Raw genomic sequence first — 26,604 nt, 5'->3', positions numbered from 1 at the left:
TTTATTAAAAATCCGTAATCTATCTATTTGGTAAAAATTAATAAGTACACAATATTGATTTCACATCATCGCATACAGAAAAAAATGTACGGAACCTGCGTTCTTATCCCTTTTCTAGGTATTGTCTCTTATAAGATACCTCATTTCAGATCATCTTTTTGTATAAGTAGTTATTTTTGTTAGCTCTACATGAATCCAACGAGGCTTGAATTCAGTACACTTGTTTCAACTGGCCAAGAAAAGGGTTAAAGGGATCTTATGTATGAATATTTTGTTAAAAAACCGTATAGTCATTGTTTTCTACACTAAACACCGCGGGTTACGCTTATAACATTCGAAAACCGCCATTTGATAATCAAAAAGCGATAATTAACGTAAACCAATTCTGAACGGTGTGGTCTGAAATTTATTAGCACAGATATAACTCATTTAGAAATCTTGTAATACGAAACCATATAAATATTTATAACGTAATTTTGAAACAGACTTATTTGAATACTAGGTACTGCTGCATGGTCCTGACAGAAAATCCGGAGGCCTAATGTAACAAAGTGGCGGACACGATGTATGAACATGCAAACGATTTTGCATACCTACTGACTTACGACACTCGCAAATAATAAGATATATAAACAAGTTACATAAGAGCAATCGTAGAAAAAAAATCAGAATCCGCTTTTATGCCAATAGTCTAAGTTGTATGCGACAATTAGCAGCTTTTGTAAAATTACACGATTAAGTACTAAAATTTGAGGCTGAAAGTATCCGTCTTTGCTAATGTCTATAGAAAACACTACCTCTGACGCCCTTTACTTCACAAAACCTATGTAGCAAGAGGTATTTATTAGTAAAAAATCAACGCGTCATAACCACGGATACTTCCATATTCGCGCTGAACCAAGTAAAACTTTCTTAGAAGTATTGCTATTCTCGACTACAATAAATAGTGAGCAGCTCATGATCGACGCTTATCTTTTTTTGGCACATTATAAAAATGCAGTCACTAAGTGAACAACGTACATTAGAAATTTATAAATTATATGAAATCTATCTAAAAATGTAAATATACTACTTGTTTTGAAATAACCGGTCCCACTTACCTGTCTGTTGGCTAGGGATAACGGCGGCTAACAGAGACCCTACGTTTTGGCACATACGGGCGGTGCAGTTCAATTCCATTGCAATGTATGGAATTTAACTCACAAAGTTAACTTACAGTAAAGTTTTTTTATATTTGCGCTACTTGCGAGCATTAAAATAAAACTACTTGGAACGTTTATATCGCGTATAGCTTAACATATCTATCTGGCATGTTGCGACTTTTAGCCTTTTGAACGCCACGGTCGGCCACAGACGACAAAAAATTTTTTCGGAAAATCGTTTCATAGGCGCCACGTAATGCCGACATGGCACTTATGGCACGATTTTCAGCTGTCGCTTTTTGCCGACCGTGGCGGTCAAAGGGTTAAAGGTATATTAATGTTCACGAGCAACCTGAAGCCCTAAAATTTACTTAACCCCGTACTCAATAACTGCTAGAAAGTCAAGAACTAATGCTGCAACCACATCATTTTATTATTATATTTATCATTACCACCAACAGCGACGCCGCCACCAGGTCAGATCAACTGTTGACAGGTTAGCTAGTCTGCTTATGAACTTGCGACTTATATTGGTGAAAAGCATTTGGTGCACAGGGATTTTGATTTGTTACAATACCCGCGATATTGACAGTTTTAGTAGTTTTACTCTAGTGTATTTACTATACAATTCCATTAACGTCATTAAAGTATTGTACGATGCAGTAATTAAGGCGCGTCGTTAATAGAGAAGAGAAAGACGATGCACAAAAACGTGCTGTACACACCACGTGCAAGCTCCAGAATGGGCCGGGGAAGCGGGCAGGTGTAAACCATAATAACTACATCGACTAAAACACCGTATCCTTACATTACGTTATTTTTTCTAAACAAAGTGTGCTGGCACGTGAGTGTACATTAAATATTACTTACGTAAACTGGGGTTACTTTAGGAAATTTTGGGGATACTTTGATAGATTTAACATGGTTATAAAAACGCAAATATTCATAGCTCGAACAAATGAAGTAAAAAGTTAGGTAATTTATGAAGATAGTTATTTCACTGCCTCAGATGGTCTAAAAAAATAAGGACATGGCGTAAAAACTGTTTAACAAAGCAGCCCCTGCATTTTAAAGTAACCCCATTTTACCGGTATTATAGATCGCTGCGCCTTATTAACTGTGTCGTGCCATACTACATATAACTTTAGAAGTAACTTAGGAAACGTAACTACTCGTACTTTGGCAAATATGTAAGTGGCAGTACACACTTCACTTTAGAATTTGGCTATCATTCAATTTGCTATGTAGTTTTAGTATAACAAGACGTAGAACAGTCAGACAAACAAAGAGGCGGAGTCATTTTAATTGACACAAAATTACCACCAGCTATTTAGACAAAATATATATTCTACAGTAACAGTTAATTTCATATTACTTTCAACATTAAAACTTACAATAAATCTGCGACTTTCACATCCTAACTAAACATGTAGTTTGTAAGTTTAAACATATTTTAAATAGGTCAATAACCTAAATTATATTCTTAAGCACCTAGCAAATAAACTTGAAATTATAATATAACCTGTGTATAGAGGTATTGATAAATTTGGCACTGTCTTTGGCTCCTATCAAGTGAATGCAACACTTAATTGATACCTAATGCACAAGTAATTATGGCTTAAATAATGTCAGACGCGGGATCTAAAAACTTAATACATACCTAGTTATAAATAAAAAAATGATTCCTGACCGTAAATCATAGGTATTTTATACAGTACCTAATAAAATTATTTGCCTTCAGGTCGTCGATCATAAAAGCAACTTGCTGCAGTTATAAGCCATCAATCGAGTAAACACAATAGCGTCTACTGGATATATCACAAGGACGGTATCACGCCAGCGAGTGCAGCTAATGACGGTCAAAATCAGATCATTACCCAAATTCAACATTACTTTGGCATTTAACTTGTATGTCAACAACCCTTACTGTAGGTATAATAATAGGTAGGTGCACTTCAAGGCTTTGTTCCCCGTTATGCAGTGCCCTATTTCGTTGAAGACTGTATGTCTACTAAATACCTACTCCTTAGTGTTACAGTCCTTGTTAAAACAACATATGATAAACAAAAGTTGATTCACAATTTGATTATCATATACGCGAAAACAACAAGTTAAGGCAAAATTATAGTTACTTAATTTGACCTCGCCGTTTTTAGCTAAAATTAAAAAAACTCAATGGAAAATACTATCTCGCTACTACTCTGAAAAATCAAAACGTTATTTTAGAAAGTGAATGTCAGTCTCAGCAATTCTAATCATGAAAAGTATACCATAATATTAAATAAAGAATTATGTATTTAATTTATTTGTTAGTATAAAATTAAAGTAACTTCTTCTTCATCCAACACATTTGTGTACGGATGCGTCACGTAAACTATGGGATTACTAAATATATAAATTGGACACTATTTCTAGATTAACGAGTTTTAACGTAGTGACAATTGAAATAATAACTCTTTCTTCCTATTAATTATACCCCAAAATGCATTACAAAGAGCTCTTTTACAACAACCTTAATTTTGATACAATTTATCTAAAACCAATTCGCACCACTAACGTAACGTTTATTGCTGTAATAAAACATCAATTCATGAGCACATGTATTGTGTAGGTACTTTATAAAAAAGTTTGCTATTTTGTTTCATGACCGCTTCAAAAGTTAGTGTCCTACAGCTACAGTTACCCATAAAAATGTCGAAAGTTTAGTTAACACGAACTTAGCGAACGCATTAAATTATTAAATTTATCACGACCGGCGCAACCTAAACTGTGCGAGTCAGATTCTATTGAACAACAAACGTTTTATACCAAAACTATACGGACTGCTTATTCTTATAAATGTAGATTTACCTAGGAACAATATTATTGCAGTGTCCGATATATTTCAGCCCAACAGCCAGTTGTATAGTATTTCAAACTGTGTGGATGAGTATGGTTAGAGTTAGTTATTCACAGAGTTATCTCACAATTTTCGTGCTTTGTGGTGACGCGGTAGTTGCTGAGCAGGAAAGGCGTCGGAACTAGATCCACGCAGCGCCGCCGGGGCAGGCGCCGGTTTAACGTCACACATCTATCTTGATGCGCAGTGAGTGTAACTGAAACATAATATAACGGAACTGTTGGGCAACATCCTATACAAGCATTAATTTAAGAAAAGATAATGAACCTTCATCCTCCAAAGTAATCTCTTAGCTGCGTGCGCATTATAAGCAGCCTCAACAAACTCGCCGTGCGTGGTGTAGCTGTCTCGGGCTGAGCCGTTCAAATGCGTACGCAGCATTTTAGAGGGCAAGATATCTAAGCAAATAATTAAAAGATTCTCCAAGTACCGAGGAGGATGTAATGATAAGCCTCAATAAAGTGTGTGTATAGTTTACCTGGTCGCGGTTGCCTCGGCAGAGTGAAAGTGTGCGTGGGTCAGACCCAATACTGGTTGCGCCTGAGCATAGGGTTCGAGGGCGCGACACCAGGCGCCCGTATCGGGTAAGCGGTCTCACTAGCTTCGTAGCTGCTCCAATCTTCCGCCTGTAAATAAATCATCAATGACTGATTCGGAAGTCGTAATATCGAGGCAGGCCATGGACAGCGGTAGCCACAAAACTAACTTGTAAGATAATGTGGTAAACGAAATTACAAGAGGTTTATCTTAGAGAAATAGCTGTCATTTCCCAGTCGCCGACGATCTGGTATCGGTCGCAGTAAGACTTACGTCAGTATGGTCGTCAGTGCCGTAAGGGTATCTGGCGTTGAGGTCCGGCAAGCCTGCGTCCGCCAGCGGCGTCACCTTGCAGGCCACGCTGCCTCCCGACGGCAAAGGCGTGCTGGCGCCCGTGTGCACCGACTGATCCGACGACACGTATCTAAACCGAGAACAATATTACACAACTGGTTGCGCACCTGAATCTTAGTCACTGTGTTCAATTCAATAAATGCGCTCATTTATCTCGTCACAATTGTACACAGGCGGATTTTTAGATATGTGCGAATCTCAGACAGTAGATATCTGTCGCAAGTGGGATGTTCTGGCCGAATGCAAGATGTTAAATTCTAGGTACACAAAGCCAGTTTCGTATAATTATTATAAATTATTAGGTGGGTTACCTCTTGATTGGAGGCGTGGGCTGCGCCGGTGAAGGCATAAGGTGGTCGGGCGGACGCGGCAGTGGGATTGGAGCCACGGCGCCCTGACTTTGCCCGTGAATCTTGACCAATGCGTTCCTATCACGGGCCAGGCAACGTCGGCATTTCACTAGGCCAAGAATGACGATAATGGCCAAGACTATACCCGACAAGGCCATTAATATGGTAAGGTAATATGATGCGGAGTCACCGTTTGCTACCTGAAATTGACGATAAACGTCGTTTATTTATAGCAAAATATTCACTATTTGAGGTAGGGCGCTATGGACTATACTTACAGGTACTCCCTCATGACTTTCAGGATCATTGGGCCCTGGTAAATTCTTCTTAGATTTATTCCCTATAAGTATTCTAACATCTCCGGCAGCGGGTTGAAATATTGACGCCGTAAGCAAAAATTTAAAACCGTCCTCTAATCCGTTCAGTTTACTAGAACTCTTCCTAGTAACATAGTAAATAACTCCAGCCTTGACATCCTCGTGACTGAAGTACGGAACTTCTCTTTCTCTCGCACTTGTTTTCCCTCCAGAACTTCTTATGATGTTCTTAATAGTCCCAAATCTCGGTTTACGCAATATTGTGTATATGGGATTGCTGCCAGACAACTTTGCTAGTCCAGTCGCGTCCATATGGCTCAGAGTTATTTTTGTCTTGTCACTTTCTACTCTTAAATCTTCTAAAACCATTAAAGGCTGTACAAATACGTCTATGGTGAACGGGTGAGTGGAATTGCTATTATGGACGTAAGCAATAAGGTCAAAACTATCGTTAGCTACCGTCATATCGTTCTGCATGTAAATAACAACTTTATCAATTAAATCTCTGTGCGAAAAGTAGGTTACTAGATTCCTGCCAACATATATTCTACCGTGCACCGGTTGTCGAGTAATATTGTACCATACTTTATTCTTTTTGGCATTGGTCTCGATATATATTTGTTCCGTGGTTACGGTAGCCACATTAGAACCTTGCTGAAGATATACAGGGTGCATAGAAGAAGCGTTTAATGACACCGGCAACACATCGATGGTAAATATCGTATACGTAGGTTTAAATTGTCCATCCCATACTCTGAAATAGAACGTAGCCGTTTGAAGCATTCCGGAATGTTCATAAATGACGCGTCCATTGTTAATATCATCTTGAGTAAATTTATTGATCGATTGTGCATCGTCAATGCTGAGATTTTTATCCATCATGACTATTCTTCCTTGAGTGGGGCCGCTGATAATATCATAGAGGATATCAGACGGGCTCGTGTCCGCGTCTTCAGTGATCAAATCTTTCTTAGATATAGTATAATTCTCTCCTTGTACCACTTGGATTTGAGGAGAATCTGTCAACAGCCTGAACGGTTGGTCGTTTACTGGAATAATGTGTATGGGAATAGTGACATTGCACAGAAGAACATAATCCGGCAGGAGGTAGAGAGCCATGTCAATTTTATCACTTATGGTGTCAGAGTCATCGTGTTCGTAATGAACGACTCCACTCTCGAGTTGGGTCTGCGTCAGTGACGACACAGACGGCTGCAGCACGCCATGTGTCGGCTGCGACCACTGCGCCTCCACTTGAGGCTGCCTGAGCCCTGCTTGCGTCTCTAAATAGGCAATAACGTTTGTCACATTCACTTTAATAGGAACTTTGTCACCTTCTTGCACTTTTATGTGAGGAATATGAACATATTTCGCAAGGCCGCCCGACGACACCGATATGTCAATGTTGAAAATTTGATCTGGAATTGGATTAGCCAACGCCGCTTCCACCGTAAATAGGAAAGAGTCATTGGTGTAGAGGTCGGAGAATGGATGCGTATGTTCGTAGTAAACAAGCGTATTATTAATGTCTTCCTGTGTGAATTGCTTAATTGATCGGTGATGACTATCTCCGCTTAGCATAATCAGTCTGCCGAGCGCAGGCGCTCTGTCAATTTTATAAACAATAGTTCTCGTGTAATCAGAACATTTTGCCATAAGGAAATAGTTATTCAACGGTTCTCTCATCAGAGGGAATACTCGAAGGTTTTGTTTTCGAACAAGCTTCAAAGAAACAGATTTTGTTGTTATAAGAAATGTTATTTTTGACAATTCGTGGAGACCATCGGTTACGTTAAATATCATTTTGCCTTTGGAGCCATCTGAAACAAAAACCATGCTTCGTTATGTTTCTATTACACTTGTAATTTAGTTTTGTACTGCCAAAAACATTTTACTTACTTTTATGTACAAAAATTACATTCCCATTATCAATATCTGCTTGTGTAAAATGGTTCACGGGCACGTCAAGGTTACCTTTCATAGAAATGTGACCAGATACTATGTCGACAACACTTATTGTTACATTTTCTAGTGGCGTATCTATATCATTGACATCTAGAAATAAAACGAAATTATTAGCTATTTATTTAATATACACAAAAAATAAATATGGAGTAACACTTCAGTTTCATTTTTGATCATTTTCATGTCTTTTGGGCTTCCTCCGTGTTACATAATTTGCGTATCAGGCGAAGATAGGTAAGTTTTACAACGAACGAGACGCAATTAGTGTCTAACTAACTAAACTAATTACTTACATAATTCGTTCCTAGTAAAGGTAAAGGTACCGCCTTCCCATACGCACAGACCCGTGTTCGCGGCCACGATCGGAGTCTCATCGTTAACGGGCACTATATTCACCCGGACAAAGAAGGGTTCGCTCTCTTTACCGTTCTCAGTTACAGCGATCAATTTGAAGTAGTCTGACGATTCCTCTGAACCATCATTTACATACTGTAAAACGCACAATTTAATTTTAAAGTAACTGTTTCATGGGATAACAGTAGATACAGCGATGTTTATACATTATTATAATTACCTGAATATTGCCGGAATTTAGTTTCAGAACCGGCAGCAGACTCAATTCCTGGTCGCCCATCACAATCTTTCCGTTTTTGGGTTTCTCGATTACTTTATAAGCCACAACTTTGCCCCTATAATACTCTGTTACTGTTCGAAACAAGTCTGGCTTCACGCTCACAGCTTCACCTTCGACCACAGTCAAGTTAGACACAGTGATGTAAAAGTGCTCTGGTATAATGATAATGTGTAATTCTACGTCTCTCAACCACACTATACCATTAGTAACATCCATGACTATTTTATCCCTGGTTCTGTTGACTCCTGATTGCATATAAACCAGGCGGTTGACATTTATAATGGACTGGTCGAAAACCTTAGCATGTGCTGGCTCTTCATTTAAATTTTCAACTTCTATAGTACCAGGCGTGGACGTTATCTCTAGCCAACCATGATAAGGACCCTCAGTTACTTTGAAAACTATGTTTGAAGGTTCAATTTGCGGATGCATGACCTGTTGAGACGTTAAAAAAAACCATGTCATTCGAACCACGCGCAATTAAACACACGAAATTAAGGCTTGTTCACGAAAAAAAGTGGCCATGTAAGATAAATGTAAATAAATCGTGTACATCTCACAGTAATTAAAATAAAGAAAGACAATTCTGTATGTAGGTTGCTTGACTGTTCCCATTGATTGTACCGGTAGTAAAAAAACTCGAACTTTTAAGCCCACACGAGCAAATGGCTTGCCATACCAAGATCTTTTGGGCGAATTTTTCAAAAGCCACGCATTTATGATGTTCTGGAACATCCTGGCCTGCCACATTGTATAAAACTGCGGCCCTGATAACATTCTCATGTCTTTTTTAACGTAATAAGTTTCATCATCCATTAATATGCATGTGTCGTGAATTTCAATTAAATGCTTCCTTAAGTTTTTTGCCCGAGATTTTGCTTTTTTAAGCTGGACAGGCACTTCTTTCAGAGATTTTCTGTTTTTCCTGGTTTGTTAATTACATATTTCACTTTTTGGCGTTATGAACAATACTGTACACGTCGATGGATTTTGACGAAAATATGCAACTATTGCCGTGTCCAATTTCGGTTTAACGCAGCCTATTTTGCCACCTCTTTCTGCCAGGTCATCTAGTGCATTAAACTCCCCAAATTTTTTAATTACTTAACGCACGCCATGTTTAGATATTTTATATCTTTTTGCGAGTTGTCGCATGGAAATTCCCTTTTCTGTACATTAGGACACCATAATTAATTTACAAGTTAGTATTCTCTTTTATTTTCGGCATGTTGATTTTATATATTCAATGAGATTAATTTTGTTTTTCTTACAATAGACAATATCTTTGTTGAAATGTCATATTTTACCATATAAAAACTTTCTATTTACTTATCAAGGCCCAACTTTAGGCGGCTACGTTTTTTGTGAACAAGCCTTATTTACAAACAATATATCTCAAAATAATTTACGGTACTAAAACTTAAATTACCTCCAAAACATCCCTAGTGATATTGACGCTTGTAGATTCTTCCACAATAAGCGGTTTATTAGTAGTTACTTTAAGTGGTTCCCAGTAACTTGAGGGGAAAATTTTGATTGGATATACCCCTTCACCCCATGCTTCCAGACACATAACCTTGAATCTGTCAACAAGTTGACGTAATGGATAAATAACATTGATCAAAAATTTACGGAATTCAAGTAAAATAATTGTTTGGAAATGCTACCTGAACTGGTCAGAAGGAGTTTTTGGCTCGCGATGCCTGTAGGCGACTCTACCTGCAGCCACGTCCAACTGCGTGAAAGTAAAAGCGCCCTGGCCTTCGCCTACCTCGATAGCGCCGTGCTTCGGTTCCTGTATCACCTCGTACCGTATATCTTCTTCCAAACAATTCATGTTTGTATCGACCTGCATATCTCTCGTTGTAATAACAACCGCTTTGCCGTTTTCTACAATTGAACCATTTGTACTATACATTCGAATAAAAGGTGGTGATGCCTGTATCTCAAGATTACCGTTCACATCGAATAAACCATCAGATATCCAGAACGCCATTTTCCCGTATTCTTTGCCTTGGTGTTTAAAAAGAACCAAATTTTTATTAATATCGTCTTGTGTGAATTGAGCGATTTGTTCCGTTGGGTTATCAGCCCTGTATATTCCTCCGTTAGGTGGATCTTTAGTGTATCTTTGAATCGTATATATAATATCGGAAGGCTTCGTGTCCAAGTCAGCATCTGTGTAGCTTAAATCTCTAAATGTGATAAGCCGAGCGCCGCCGTGAACTATGTGGAATATTTTATCAGTGGCTCTGACTGGGCTGTTGTCATTCTTTAATATTATGTCAATATGAAATACCCCTACATACTGAAAATCTTCAGGCTCAGGACTTAACGCCATGAAATGAAACGAATCGTGCCTGCTCTCTGAGTCGTCGTGTGAGTAGTATACTCTATCAGAATTCAACTCTTTAAGAGTAAAGTAAGTGGTATTATCTCTAACTATTTTTAAACTTTCGCTAATGACTTCTATCTTTCCATGCCTTGGTAAATGAGTTATATTAAAAACAAGGTTCGTAACGACGTCGATTCGAAAATTTAAATGAGTGGTAGGTATGACCATTCTAGAGCCTTCCATTACTTGTAATCTTTCTAATGTTGTATGCACGCGTCCCGGCGAATGGTCCGACGACGAATACGCTGGCGTGTGTCTTATTGTCATTACTCCAGTTATGTTCTCGCATTCAGTTGCGCCCACAACGAACGAGAATTCATCTTGAATGTGAGAATAGGCTCGTCTGTGCAATCGGTACCATAACTGGTCGGTATCTATATTTTGTTGCGTGAACGTACTATGCGTTTGCAAGTGATATTTCCCAGAAGATAAGTGTAGAATTCCATATTTAGGAGTTTTGATTATGGTGTATAGAATTCGGTCGCTAGGTAATCCTATAGGTTTCGTTTTAAATCGTAGATGCTGTGCAGAAATGAAAGCTTCTCTCGTATTATTTAGCACCAATTCCTCATTGATTGATTGATAAAGTTCGAGTTTGATGAAAGTAAGCCGAAAGTCATACAATGTGTTCGTTCGTATCGTCCCAACCGATGCTTTAAACTGTAAATGAAAATATCCTTCAGTTAACTATAGAACTATTGCGCAAAATATCTGTTCGGTTCTTAGAAATCGTTAAAATTTACCACTTTACCTTAAATTCGTCGTGCAATGGGTTGCCTACCAAGTGCATATACCGGACGCGCCTGAATGTGACCATTTCGCTTGTGAAAGAATCTACCGTCTGCCAAGTGCCGTCCAGAACCCTGAGACGTTCTATCACACCAAAGTGAGGGGGTTTCACAATATCGTACCTGAAATGGAAACAACAAACTATATAAAAGGATATTTAAAAAAATTCAATAGGTTTCAAAACTGTAATTTATTCAAATAAATACTAATAAGCGAGAAATAAGTTTTACCTTTTACAAAATCTTGTTTGAGGTTGATGCCAGTGTAAATATAATATAATTAATGTTATAAATATTTATTTCAAACTAACGTAACAACGACCTCAAAAAATAATTGGCTTGTTTATTTAACTTATACATAAAACTGTTTTCTCCCTTTTTAACTTCAGACTGGAACTGCTATTTGATGTGAAAATTTGGAATAGAATACACGAAGCATACACTAAAATTATTAAAAACAATAGAACACAATTTTGCTACATTCAGCGCGTAGTTTTTTCCCTGCTCATTTCGGCGCGCCCAGAGTAGTTCAAGGACGAGTATTACGGACTTTTTGCGTGCTTATATACATACTTGACTTGCACATTGGTTTCATCAGCGTTAGTAGCGAAAGTGAGGTTGTCAGCAGTGATGATCGCATAAGAGTTGTGCACCAGTTGCAACCCCGTGTTATTTACCAGCCGCACTTGTAGAGGCACTATTGTTATCCGTAGAATAGCGGGGCCACTCGTCTCTATGCCATCAGACACCTATAAAATAGTTTGACAGAACAATGATCGATTATACTTCAGCTTAAAATTAAGATAGTTATAGTCTATTCGCCGAGAGTTGATAAGTATTATGATAACGTATCGGAATAGCGATTGTCGCTTAATTATCGCAAACTTTCGTGGTACCAGGCATTCAGTTCTTGTCAAACGTGCGGCCTGTTAAACATTTACTACAATTTATTACTTCTTATTATTGATTTCATATTATTTCTGGAAAGTTACCTGAAGAGTCAACTTCAATGATGTTTTGTTTAGCTGTTTATCGCTATTTGAACCATGGACATATGATATGACTCCTGTATCGATATCTTGTTGCGTGAACGAGTCCACTGGCTGTCCAGACATTTCTATGTGTCCACTAAAATAGAAACATTTTAGTTAGTATAGCAATTTCCAAATTATTGCTTTAATTGTTAACTGTGATTGTGAATATGTATGTATAGATTACCTCTGTATTTCATTTTTTCCATGCAATACGGTGTACAATAAGTCTTCAGGCGGAGTATCGGGATCTTCCGCTTTCAGTATGTCCGAAGTAATAATTTTGCGGGTACCCTGTAATCATTCGTTTTAAATATATTTGAACGAAATACGATTTAGTATAATCATAAAAAAGCCGACTCGCGCATTGCGGGTTACATACAAATTTGTACGTATGAATATCCAGAGTCAGCAGAGCCCCTCACCTAAGCAAACTATCCACAATGTGGGGTCATTGATGTGATGATCGTATTTTTCTTATTGATTGTGCTTTAATTTAATTATGTAAAAACTCCCTTCATACCAAATTTCAAGTTTCTAGGACAACCTGGAAGTGCCCTATACGTTTTGATTCCCTGGCAATTTTGTATGAAAACACTTTTTTTAATGAATGTCTTTTGATTGCACTAACTTAGAATTTTGATTTTTTCACTACTCCAAGGGGTAGCAGACCAGAGTATTTGATACTAAGCTCCTTGATACCATCATACGTTCCTGAGAAAAAGCGCCAAGAGACAGGCAGACAGATGGACTACGGAACCTAGTAAGACACTCAAATCTTATAAGGATTCCATTTCTGCCAACTGAGGTAAGGAACTCGAAAGGGGCCACTTTTTATTTTGTTGTCGTTTTTTTTTTATTCATTTTGAGTTCCTCATTTTATACTAAATTTTCAGTTTACTTACGAAATTTCCATACATTTTGCGTAACTCAATGGAAAAATTTGTAGGACATAGTGTGAAATTGGGCTTACCATAGTCAGAATAAGCAATTTTACCAATTCACCAAATTGCATTGAAATCTGAGAAATAGGATGCTTTGGAGTCTGAGATGAGGACAGTAAACAATGGGGAATGGATGAAAATTTTAGAAACGCTTGAATCTTTTTTTATCGATATTAATAACCTTCCTAATTAACAGAAAAAAATATCAGATTTTTTAATTAGCACCAATTAATTTTAAGAAATGAAAGAGTTTTCTTTGCCACTAAATAATGATATAGTCCGATCCGGTTGGTTACGGGTTGTTCTATAGCCCAGAACAAAAAAATAAAAATATGTCTTTGACTCGTTTGTTTTGACAGGTGACACTCTCTACCGGTCCGGATAATACCAACATGGAAAACCGACCCTGTTTTTCATGTACACACCCATAGAAACTGACATGAGCATGTACATGAAAAACAGGGTCGGTATTTCCATGTCGATATTAACCGGGCCGGTAAAGAGTGTCACCTGTCAAAACGAACGAGTCAAAGACACAAATTATTTTTTAAAGTTTTTTGTTCTGGAATATGGAACAACCCGTAACCGACCGGACTATCGTAATTTTTGTCGGCAAAGAAAACTATCATTTTTTAAAATTAATTGATGGTACTTAAAAATCTGATATGTTTCTGTTAATTAGAAAGGTTATTCCTATCGATAAAAAAAAGTTTCAAGCGTTTCTAAAATTATAATCCATTCCCCATTGGGCGCTTAGAACAAACTTGTTAGGGTCTTGGTTTTCTTTCTTATTTTTAGTTAAAATACGTGCATAAACATGGTTCGGGTTGAACCCAAAACTACAGCGTTTCTACTTTCTTAATGTCCATCAGCAATCTTCATAGAGGATAATGGCAATCCTTACTAATATTATAAATGCGAAAATGGCTTTGATTTATTGGTTCCACTTTCACCTTAACTACTGAACTGGTTCATCCGTCACATTAGAAGACCAGAATAAATAATAGGATACCATTCACCCTTATGAAAGAATTGTTCCCGTGAGCGCGTGATAAAAGAATTAAATAATTAAAATAATAAATAAATATCATGGGTCAATTGACACCTAGGCCCACGCTAAGCAAAGCTTGTATTATGGATACTAGACAACGGATAAATATACTTATACAGATAAATAGATACTTCAATACATATTAAACGTCCAAGACCCTAGAGCAAACATTCGTATTATTCATACAAATATCTGCCCCGGCCGCGGATCGAACCCGGGACCTCAAGCTTAGTAGTCAGGTTCTCTAACCACTTGGCTATTCGGTCGTCAATACTTGTTCCATACAGGCGAAATTGCACGTGGAATCACAATCGTTTTCACTACTTCTTTCTGTCCCGCCTTATAAGACGAAGGCAAAAAGAGCTAGTGAATGCGTTCGCTGGCGGCATCGCATTAAACAATGCGGTCTCTGGTCGACACTCGACAACAATCTAAAATCGACGTTTGACGACATTAAGAAAATAGAAGTACTGTACAACTATCTGGAGGGTCAAAGAAAGAACATGTCTAGTCACCTAAGCAACTTATTGAGTTATAGCGGTTTGAAAGTTAGTCATCTCATCACGAACAATTACTATGGTTACCATTTCTTTAAAAGTAAAAAATATTTATATACTTTATAATGTTTTTAGATATTTAATTCAATGTTAAGTCATAGTACTTTGCGAGCTCTACATTTTGAGATAAAATCTCAATTAAAAAAAAAGGTGACCAGACATGTTCTTTCCGTGGACCCTTCATCTAATACTCACACTTCGTTGTTAATGTCACGTGCTTTCAGCAGGTCTGTGCGGGTCAACTCATGCAACTACACAAAGCAAATTAATTAAACAAAATTACTACGAGTTAATAAATAAATCGAAATAAATAAGATCGAAATCCATTCCGGAAAATCAGAATAAAAACGAATGCAAATAAGATATTTCAATTATATATAACAGAACATCTAAGCATCAGAAACATTATAAAATAACAAAATATAAATTGAACGTTCGTCAAAGTTAAATTAAATATAAGTAAATTAAAACACACAACATTAAAAGTTCTATTTAAAAAAGTGACTACAAAAAAAACTGCTAATAATCATTTTTTGGTGACTGCACTGTACAAGTGCAGTAAACTGCAATTGTAGTGTAGTATATATTATGACAAATGGAAGAAGGTGAAATTCTAATTGCAGGATTTGACCTAAACAAACATTCACAAACAGCCATAATTTGCAAGACGATGCCATTAACCGTTGAAGAGATCCGTCCTGTGGAGACGATTCTGGCCGGAATACCAGGATCTCACTACCAGATTATTGTATTGTCACGCAAGTTACATAAGTATATCAAATTTCAAGTCAATCCAACTACTGGCAGTTGGTCGAATTTGACTTGCAAGATTTGATTGCAGACAGACAGACAGACAACGGGACAGGGGAAACTAAATAAAAGCTTGTAATAAAAAACTTAATAGATAATTTGCTTTTCATAATTATAAAAGCGGAAAAAATTAACGGGTTTCACTCAGTTAACTAAAGCGATGAAAATGCTATACATTTCTTATATCTGCTGTTAGCTTTTTAGGCGTACCGATTGCCAGCTAGCTAGAGATTGCAAACCGGGCCCGGTGCCCTTTTAGGCACCCACCGGGCCTGGCCATTCTTACCGGGCCCGGTCACCGGAGCCGGTAAGTAAACCACGACGCGCGGCGCGGGAGCGCCAACTCGTAGAATGTACGTTGACATGGCAACCGCTGCGAGCTGCGGCTTGTTTAAACTTATAAAAATGAATAATTACTAATACAAATGTTACTTTTCCGTCCATAAGTAAAAGTGATCAATTCTGTATTAAGTGTGATTTTGAGACTTGAATGAGACTGATTATTGTGATAATTGTTCATAAGCCAGTTTGAAATAAATATTAACCTTGATTCATTGTCTTTTTCCGTTCATATATAAAAAAAAATCATAAAATACTTTAAAGGTTTCATCGCTAACACACAACCCAAACGTCGCTTGTATTCGTCGCCAACCCGGCCCGGCCGGGTTAAGAAACATACCGGGTTGCAATCTCTAAGCTAGCCCGCCGTAGTGTTCGAGTCGAGTGTAAAAATCAAATATACTCAATATTTGATTTTTCACCACCCGGCGCCGATTACCCGGCAACCGACATGTTTGAAAAGGCACTTATCTTCTGTTTAAATTTATTTTAAGACTACCTGGGTCAGCCTGAGTACTTTTCCGGGCAGTAAATTTAGTACAGGAGGATCATTGACCGGGGTAACGTTGACGTGTAGAACGAATGTGTTCCTTCCCTGCAGATAGCTTGGTAGCGTAAATTTTGTTTCAGGAATAAGCTCCATGTCGAGTACGATGGCATCTTGATGATTCTCCGATCCATCGTGGACGTATTTCACCTGCCAATTATTAATGTGGTAGTGGTTATTTTTTTATACCTATTATGAAATTAAATGACAGCTTGAATTTCAGTAGCGATGTCTTGTGAGGAAAAACGTCAAAAAAAAATTATATCATCATGTTGATTAGCAAAATAATGCAATGTATGGTTAAACAGAGTAAGAAAAACAGATCTACCTTATCTCTAGACAAATTCATAAGTGTGAAGTATTGCTTCATTTTTCCGTCACCCTCGAGATAGTTCGAGAACTGTGGCGAGTTCCTTTGCGGCGATAGGTCGATGGCGATCCTGCCGTGTTGCGGGGACTGTGCCAAATGCAGAAGAACCCCCGATGGCCGCACACCATACTTGTGATGATCTAATACCACGTCGATGTTCTGCGTCGTGATCACCGCAACCCCTCCTTCCAACACTGTCAGTGGATACAGTGCTACCAATTCCAATTCGCTGCTTGATTTCGAGAAAACCTACAAAAGGAAACAAGTTTATAAAAGTACTAGCTGATGCCTGCGACTCCGTCCGCGTAGAAGTCGTTTATCGCTATCCCGCGGAAACTATGTAATCACCCGGGATAAAAACTATCCTGTCCTTCCTCAGGACTCAAACTATTTGTTTACCGAGTTTCATCTAAATCGGTGCAGCGGTTAAGACGTGAAGAGGTAACAAACAAACAAACAAACAGACTTACAAACTTTCGCATTTATAAATGTACTAGAGTTTCCCCGCGGCTTCGCACGCGTAAACTATTCGATCTGGTAGTTTGGTAGTCATTTGCTTATTGTAATATACAAATAATGTCACCTTGTACTTCTCAGCGTAGTCCGGATTGATGCACAGATCGGAATCACATTCACAAGTGAAGTGATCGACTCCATGCTGCTCGCAAACAGCTTGTGGCACACAGGGAGGGTTCCCAGGACTGGCATGGCATGGATACCACCAAATACATTTGGGACTCACACCATAAGTGACCACGGAGTTGGGCAGTCCAAATATTTTGTCATCCACTTCTACTGGTTTTATGCAGCCCTGTAAAGGAGAGTAAGTAGAGTATTGCAAGTTAATACAAGAAAACATAAAATTATGTACTTTGGTAACAAACCATTATGCTGCTATCTGCAGCTTTGATGCCTTTCGCGAAAGCGCGTTGTCGTTTATCGGTTTCAATGCCGCCAAGATAAAAAGAATCGGAGAGATCCAAATATCGTGTACCGCCACTTTCGATTCTTGTACTCATTGCTATATTGTCCACTGAAAGCTGTAATATTACATCTCTTTAATATGTAGGCATATTATCTTTTAAAAGGTAACAGTGACGACAAAGTATTTTTTTTTTGCTTATTAAATAATAAACAGCTGGTCAAAATAAACAAAAATATTTGTTTTTGCTAAAATTTTAATTTATAGCACAAGCTTTTTGCGACATATACATGAACCAAATTTTAAGTCAATCCAGCCGCTGGAAGTCAAAATTAAGAGGATTTAAAAAGAAATTCAAATCAATCGAATATTGCAGCTTAAATAAAGAGAAGTAATTAAATGACCAGGGGTACCTTCGGGTTAGCAAACAAAATCAGCCATTAAATCATTTAGACAGCATAGAAAGATTTTGTTTGCAATAGTTAAAACTCGGGCTGTAACCCTAGTACCGCACACAATTTAAAAATGGTCAGCAATTTAACCAATACTCAGTCAGCTTGTAATGTTATAATAATATGTCTGCTTAATAAACAGTTGCGCAGCAAAATAATTATTTGATCAGCAAGATTTCACAGTTGGTCAGCAAAAAATACACATCTATAAGGATTATCTGAGAGGTATGTAGTGAATAGTGATTTAGAAATATTTCCAGACCATCATTGCTAGCAAATAAGCCATTATGCCTAATCATATAAATCACATACGTCGAATAAATGCCACATCATCATTAAAACTTATTTTGTATATGACAAAACAAAATAATAATAATATTTATTTGAAATAGTATAACCCAAATTACATTAAAATTAATTAAAAGCTACCAAGAATCACATCAACGATAAAGCAAAAACACTATAAAAAAAATTAAAACTAAAAAAGTTAATTAATTAATACACTTAAGAAATTAAAATAAACTATACATTAAATAAAATTACAAAATTAGTCAATACAATATAAAGATTTTTTTTATAAAAATGTCAAAGCATCCTACTAAACTAACAAAACAACCCACCCCAAATCGTTCCCGGCGCAAAAGTACCCATCACACTGGCAGCGTTGCCCCGTTGACAGCGATGGACAACCTCTGCACCAGAAAAGACCCGGAACGAGAGTCCAAACCACGCTCTCGCAAACGCCGCCCCACTTCCCCAAAAAAACTAATGCCTTAGCGCACCAACACCCAGTTGTCTCCACCGTAAGCGGAACAAAACGGCAGTTCAAGAGAGCCGCATACTTCTCGCTCTTCCTAAGAGCCGCCCACTCAGCGGCCGCCCCCCCAGACCGTAGGTACAGTACGACCAAGATGCCCAGCCTCAAAAGTGCTGACACAAGTGGCATCCCATAAAAGGCACTTTCCTTTCTGCCAGGGCACCAAAGTCAAGCCATCCGTCTTTTGCCATCAGTCCGACTGAGACCCGGAGGCTCCAAAACGCACGGAACATTAGCGGAGACCAACGCCCTCCGAATAATGTCGTTAAGGGCGTGATGACGCGGGAATCTTCCCGCACAATGACAACAACCCAATGCGTGGTGACCGTTGCTCTCCATCATAGAGCCGCAGATGCATAAATGAGGCTTACACACATCACAGCCCAGGCGAAGCGCAACCGCCACCCGCAAGGAGTCGTCATCAAGAAGGGTCCCCAAATGCGGAGAAGGAGGCGCTCTGGATTCCGGCCTAGCCCCCGCATTCAACCTAGCCCTATCCACCCCCGCAGCCCTCTCCAACAGACCATCAAAAATACGCCTAATCCCAACCTCCCACAAGCTCTGAAGATAGGCCTTTTCCGGCACCGAGGAACCTGGGTTGAGAGATAACCAAGCCCCCCCAGCATCCGAAGCATAAGGTATCGTAGCCCTGCAACCACCCAGTGAAAAAATCTCAGTCACAAGGTCCGCAACTCCAGCCGCGGATGTCAGGAAGGCCGGCAGACTCACATCACGCACCCGTCGATCCCCAAGCCACCAAACCGAATAGGCAAGGACACCCGGAATAGCCGCGGAGAAAACGGGAGAGCCCAAAAGACTAAATGTGTCAACCGTCAGCTCCTTGAGGCCGGGCAACAGCCCCTCAAACGCAGGAAAGAAAGCACGAGACGCAGCACTGCAGGGGAAGAATTCGCACTTCCTGGAATTAACTTCCAACCCCAATTCACGAAATGAGGGAGAAGCATGACCAAATCTTCCTGAACATCTTCCGGCATTCCCCCAAGGGTACCATCATCCAAATACCATATGTTTAGAGGAGACTGAAGATCTGAAATAGCCTTGTGAATGGCTAAAACTAAACACTAAAGGAGCCAACGGATCCCCCTTCTGCGCGCCAACTTGGGAAAGAATGAGGGATTCGTTATAGTAAAGATAAGATGGGGCCGAATATAATTGGAACAAGAATGGATATAGGGAGGGCACCCTATCCCTGACCTCCCTTAGTAAAACGTCACGCTCTATTGAATTAAAATCATTCTTAATATCAAGTTTAATGACAACGAAATCCGCGCTCCCTTCATATCCATATCAAACGCCCGCGCCGCATGAATAGCTGCCTCACAACCTAAATGCTTACCAAATCCTAACTGGCAAGGGCGCAGGTAAGAGACCATTTCCTGCCTCACGGCACGGCAACCGAGCTTAGCAACTAAGCAACGAAAAATGCTACCAACGGCAATAGGTCGCAAACCACCATCCCTCTTTGACAACGATCACAAAGACGCTCCATGAACAAAGGGGCAAACCGTAGGAAACACCTGACCCTTGAGCATGAAGTTGCACAACCTCGCCAAATGCCCAAGTAACCGCTCCCCATTATCACCAGCTGCAGCAGATGTAAGCTCTTTCAAATGTATAGGCGGAATACCATCCAACCCAGCAGCAGAGCCACTAAAAGAACTCAAGGCAGCAAGAATATCAGGGCCCGAAGCCGCCACAATATCATTAGACATTAGCACCCTAACCGCCCCTCTCAAATCCCACTCAAAAACCTTGGTTTGAATAGTTTTTGCTACAGAAGGCGGCCCCGAAGTCCAACTGTTCAAAATAATAATTGTTATATTTTATATTTATATTATTTGATGCATCTACTTGTTTTAATAATAATTATTATTTATTTATTGCATTAAATAAACATAGTATCGATCTTTGTAAGAGTTGCGCCTGTTTTGTGCAAGATAAGTAAGATTTATTACTATTTCAGATTACTGACCATAATCAAAAAATCTGCTTATTTTCCGAACTAAAATTTGGTAAAACGTAGGGTGCTTTCTAGCAGCACAATTATTTAATTGACTGTTCAAAAATAAGAATAGTTTAGACTGACATTAGTAGCTGATTGATTTACAAATGTTTGCTGACCAACTAGTCATTTTATCTGACTGAACAAGTTGCTGACCAACTAGTCATTTTATCTGACTGAACAAGAATAAGAAATATTTATTTCACAACTAACAGAATCATTAGATACAGATAATAATTTCAGTAGTCATCTAACTAAATAGTCCTGTTAATTATAAAAAAAATATCTGTTTGCAAAAATATAGTTACTATTTGCTGACCAGTTAAATATACAAAACCTTGTAAAATAAGGCATAGAGTGAAAGCACGCAAAGCTTAAAACGGTTAAAAAAGGATAAATAAATGGATTTTAATTCGCATCCAAGCTAATTATATCTGGTCATAAGGTACCTAAAATAAGTCAACATACAACACAGTTCTAAAATGTCTGGGAATCACCATCGCATGAGAACAGATTATGTGGTGATCCCTAACATTTAATATTCCTAACCCTTCGGGTAATGATAAAACAAAAACGAATTAATAACTCGTAGATAGGTATTTGTTAATAATAATGTTACGCACTATTACTGGAGCGGCGTGAGTACAAATATAGTGCGAATTAAATGTGACCTTGGTGTAGCCAATCACACCACGCCGTTACATCGTCACACCTTCAACCCCATCGCTTCATTTGGTTAACTCGGGACATAATAGATTGCAACAGGTCATAAAAAAAAGTTTGCCTTAAATGTAACACGAACGTCTTGTTTCATAATTGTTTATATCTCAAAAGAAAACAAATGAAGTATTTACTTATTATATTTTTCGTGTTACGTTTAAAGTTAATAAACAAAAAAATATTATTATGGCACTATGAACACTAGAGGTGCATACTAAACCAATTAGTAAAGCTTAGCATTAGCATAGCATAAAATAAACAAAATAAAAAACTGCAGTGTTAAATACATTCGCAAAGCCTCATGGTGTCAATTATCTCCACGGTTATAAAAACGCAAAGCAACTTTGTTTTTCATTAATGTCTTTGATGTACATTTAAGAAGGGGTTATATTTAACTGGTCACTGGATATACAAACAAAAATAGAAAACAATGCACTAATTTGTTTGGGAAGACCAAATCAATAAACAGAATCGCAAATGAATACTCCAGATAAAAACCTGGTATTTTCGCAATTTTATAGACATAATTATATACTTGGTAATTAATTAATAAATAATCATACCTCTATCAAGGAAGGATTGAATAACAAATGCATCTTATGCCACTGTCCATCATTGACTCTTACTGTGTGTACAATCTGACCACGGGCCATTTTCACCCTCACCACCCCTTCTAGTATTTCAACAGCAAGGAAATCCATTCCCCGACCTCCTCCAGGGTTGTATAAAATAATGGCATTAGGTGTTATTGTTTTAAATTCTATCTGCCATCTATAGACAAGGAAAGAGAAATACAAATATTACTGTTATTTGTTAAATTTATCTATCATGGCAGTTGTATTTTTATGTCCATATCATAAGTTTAAACTACAGTAGAAACACACCTTCCTCCAGCTCTAGAGCTTATCTTTGGCAGGATGAGATAGGCTCCTTCATCAATAAAACTGATGTCTGAATTAAGATCAGCATCAAATTCTGGGGCACAGTTCCATGTGACACCTTCAACACGCACAGAAGCACTACGACTTCTGGCTTTTTCTATTATCTTCACTCCATTGTAAAATACCTGACGAAAAAATTACAAAGAAAGGTAAAATAAAATTGTTTTGTTCTAATGAAGTTAAAACATTGATAAAACACATAACAATAATATGTAAAAACCAATGTGATTAAGCACTAATCACTTTCGATGTATGACATATTATAATCACTATCACAGCACAACGCAATTTCTACCCACTCACATCTTCCATGCACCCTCGAAAGTTTTCCATGTGACCTAGAAACAGTTCTGAAAAGTCGCCTTGTCCTCCCAAAAATACTCCAAAATGTATGTTTAGTTCGAAGAATCTTCCTGGCAGTCTTTTTTTCACAACAGCCTCATCAACCTGTAAAAAAAAATATATAATAGTTTTTTAATACTGTTTTGCTATAGTATATCATTAAGAAATAATTATGTTCATCTGACCCTTTTCTGTATTGTTATTTTATTTCTTCACTTCTGTGGTTAATTATACACATAAAATATTTAAGAATTCACACTATAAATCATACAATTTATAAACACAATTATGTAGTGTTAACATTAAGCAATTAAGCAATTGCACTAATATTTCACACAGTTAATTTTATTTAACTGGGACAGTGGCTGGGTTTTGAAATTGGGATGTCCCAATTTTTGACAATGTATAATAAATCGAAAACCGTTTGGAGAAATAGGCTTTGTGAAGCGTTTTCAGTAATCAGATTCCAAAAATATGATAAACTGAATTAAATAAACAAAATTTAAGTAATGACCTTCATTTGACCCCTGCAGTGTACCGTCACAAAGGCAGTTATAAAGCAAGTCTACACTAAAGCAAATTGACAGTTTGAAATGATGCTGTCCTGCTTATAATAGCAAAGAGTGACAAAAATAGAACTTTAATCACATGATGCACACCCGGCTTTAAACAGTTGTCATTTCTCGTCCGAAATGTATACAAGTATTTCCAATGTATTTTTACAAATTAAATTATTAAATTACGACGTTACCAGTAAATATAAAAGAATTTAAATATCAGATTTCAGAGCATTTTTCTCCGTACAGAATGAAAAAAATGTCTAGTTATAATGTAACATTTTAAGTATATCAGCTGCTTACAGACAAGGTGTTAATTAACACATTAAGCCACACCACAGGAAAACCAGCGGCAAGTCAACTTGATTTTTAAATCCAGTGCAGAAGGATTAGTTTTGAGTTGAATGTTGGTCATGTACCTATAGATGACCATAGCATGTGAGGCATTCCATTGGCTGTCACGACTAGAGGACTGGGGTGGTGAAGAGGTTAACATATTAAAATCCTTAGATACCCCAAACAACTTTTTTTTGTTTAAGTTAGTTTATTGCATTTATTTTCAAATACTTTAATTATGAACAATATTTGTATGTTTAATAGGGTTGTTGAAACATTTAAAAAATTATTTGAAGACACAACTTCAGTAAAAAAACGCTTTATTTTATTCCTGAAAACCAGATTAATTTTCGATTAACTACAAAAATAGTTTTTTTGTTGCTTTAAAACAATTAATTAATTAGTTGATTGAGTTGGCAAACAAGTTATGTCATATGTTGCTATTTCCATTGAAACTCTATGGGAGAATTTTGTTTTGACAGCTCATAAAAAGAATGTCAGTTGATTGGTGGAGTCAAAATCCCTATTCTACTTGACTTCTTCAACTTCAACTTTTTTGTTTTTGGCAAATGACTGATGGAAAAACAGCCAGTTATAAATGATTTGAATAATACACAACCACACTAAAACCATCAATTACCATATGCTGCATTTATTCATAACTTTTTTAAATTACTTTTATACTGGGCTCAGTAAAAAAAGATTAAATAAAACACAACCTGCTTTAGAGTATTCAGTTATTTAATTAACACCTTGTATGTATACCTATTTATGCAGTTTCCATAAAAATAAAATTTATTTACTTTACCAGAAATCACTTACTTTTATCATTGCATTTAACTTTAAAACAGCGGAAACCTTAGTGAATTGCTGAAATTTGTATAGAAGTTAGGCAGGTACTTAGTTAGGCGTGGGAACTATGTGTCCAGCAGTAAGACGTATAAAGGCTGAGATGATGATGAGGCAGTTACTTACCTTCATAGTAAGATTTGCTTCCCTCCGTACTATACTGACATGGTGCCATTGTGTATCATTTAAAAATATCCCTTTAGATGAGGTGAGTTCACTTTCACCTGCTCCAAGGTTTATGTGTAATTTCATTCTTCCTCCTTCTAACCGTATCTGTAATATTTTTTAATGGAAATTAGTACAGACAGGAAAACATAGTGTAAGGCCTAAGGCACGGTGGACGGACAGCATTAAGAGGGTTGCTGTTGGTGGATGGATGCGAGGGGCTAAAAACAGTGTTGAGGTGTGGCGCGCCATGGAAGAGGCCTATGTCCAGCTGTAGGCTGATGATGATGATGAGTACTGTATCAGTTCACCTTAATTTAAATGCTAACAACTTCAGAAAGAGGTTTAATTGGGTGACACTCTTTCCCGGCCCGGACAATACCGACATAGAAATAACAACCCTGTTTTTTGTGTACACACCCATAGAAGCTCATGTCAGTTTCTATGGGTGTGTACACGAAAAACAGGGTCGGTATAACCATGTCAGTATTAACCATTGGCATATCAAGGGTTATTATAGTTCAGTTGTGTGAAGATATCTGTATTATAGAATTTTGAATCAGTAGCCCAACATCCTGGGGTGGGCAGGGCCCACACAGCCCCCCCTATATACACATATGGTTTTAACCTATTAGGAAAGTGTCAACCGTTTAATGTTCAAAGTATGTTTATTCCTCTAAAATACTCACCATGCAATAATCGGTTTTCCCGGCAGCCAGTAATAGTAAAGCATCAGACAAATGAGTTCTAAACCTAAAACTGATGTCTGTTATACCCTTAGCTTCCTGCAGTGGATAAGTTATGTAGCTGGCCCCATAAAAAGATGCTGAAAACCATAAATACATATATCAATTAATTTTTAAAAGCTTTTTTTTCTAAACAAGATAATAATGTTTTATAATCAGGGTATCAATTCAGATACTTCTCTATGGTTATTTCTGTGACTTACATTCAACCTGCAGCAATTTGCAGCGATAGTTAATTAATTGAATAGAAATTTACGGAAAGCTGGAATCTTACCTTTGTCGTAAGCCAATCCAAAAGGAACAAAAAATAAAATTAGAAAAAGTTCCATTTTCGAACACAGAAGATATGAAAAATAGACTTGTTTAAGTTGATCGCATTTTGTGCTGTCTAATCTACAGGAATACTATTTATTACATTTATTACTTGGCTTTTAGAATTAAGAAATAGTGTCTCTAAATAGTACGAATACATTTCAAAATGTCAACACAGCTGCCAATGAGGCGTGGCGTCAAACAAAGACAAATGCATACAACATCATTCAATTAACACATTTTATTGAGCACACGGACCAATATAATAAAACAAAAGTAAACTATATACTTAAGGATTTTGTTTTAATTGTAAAAAGAAATAGAATGATTACGCTTCATTCGGTCGGTCGTACGTAAATATATATTTTTTTTATTTTTAATACTCTAGGAAG

At 37.5% G+C, this 26,604-nt stretch overlaps 1 protein-coding gene across 1 annotated transcript; it reads right to left on the bottom strand.

The window, feature by feature from the left end:
• Positions 1-11: 11 nt before the first annotated feature.
• kon (chondroitin sulfate proteoglycan 4-like protein) lies at positions 12-26,604 on the bottom strand. Its single transcript, XM_074094518.1, has 24 exons — positions 26,175-26,604; positions 25,844-25,980; positions 25,116-25,262; positions 23,209-23,352; positions 22,849-23,030; positions 22,528-22,735; positions 17,915-18,070; positions 17,614-17,841; positions 16,989-17,279; positions 16,613-16,810; positions 12,600-12,706; positions 12,374-12,509; positions 11,955-12,130; positions 11,345-11,504; positions 9,866-11,253; positions 9,628-9,781; positions 8,139-8,633; positions 7,858-8,053; positions 7,499-7,654; positions 5,561-7,419; positions 5,244-5,482; positions 4,852-5,002; positions 4,520-4,667; positions 12-4,237 (listed from the first exon to the last, which is right to left on the bottom strand). The coding sequence occupies exons 1-23, from the start codon at positions 26,227-26,229 to the stop codon at positions 4,560-4,562; spliced, it is 7,071 nt and encodes a 2,356-aa protein (XP_073950619.1). The 5' UTR covers positions 26,230-26,604; the 3' UTR covers positions 12-4,237; positions 4,520-4,559.

This window comes from Choristoneura fumiferana, chromosome Z (assembly GCF_025370935.1).
Source record: "Choristoneura fumiferana chromosome Z, NRCan_CFum_1, whole genome shotgun sequence".
Taxonomy (NCBI): Eukaryota; Metazoa; Arthropoda; class Insecta; order Lepidoptera; family Tortricidae; genus Choristoneura; species Choristoneura fumiferana.
Note: the sequence above shows the minus strand (reverse complement) of the source record. Positions and strands in the feature narration are given on the sequence as shown.

What these genes read in the sequence shown, in the direction of transcription:
- kon (XM_074094518.1), bottom strand. Translation starts at nt 26,229, where the DNA reads ATGGAACTTTTTCTAATTTTATTTTTTGTTCCTTTTGGATTGGCTTAC. An exon ending in CATTGCACGACGAATTTAAG is followed by an intron (nt 11,254 to 11,344) that starts GTAAAGTGGTAA and finishes TTTCATTTACAG; the next exon opens with TTTAAAGCATCGGTTGGGAC. An exon ending in CTTTACTAGGAACGAATTAT is followed by an intron (nt 7,655 to 7,857) that starts GTAAGTAATTAG and finishes TTTTATTTCTAG; the next exon opens with ATGTCAATGATATAGATACG.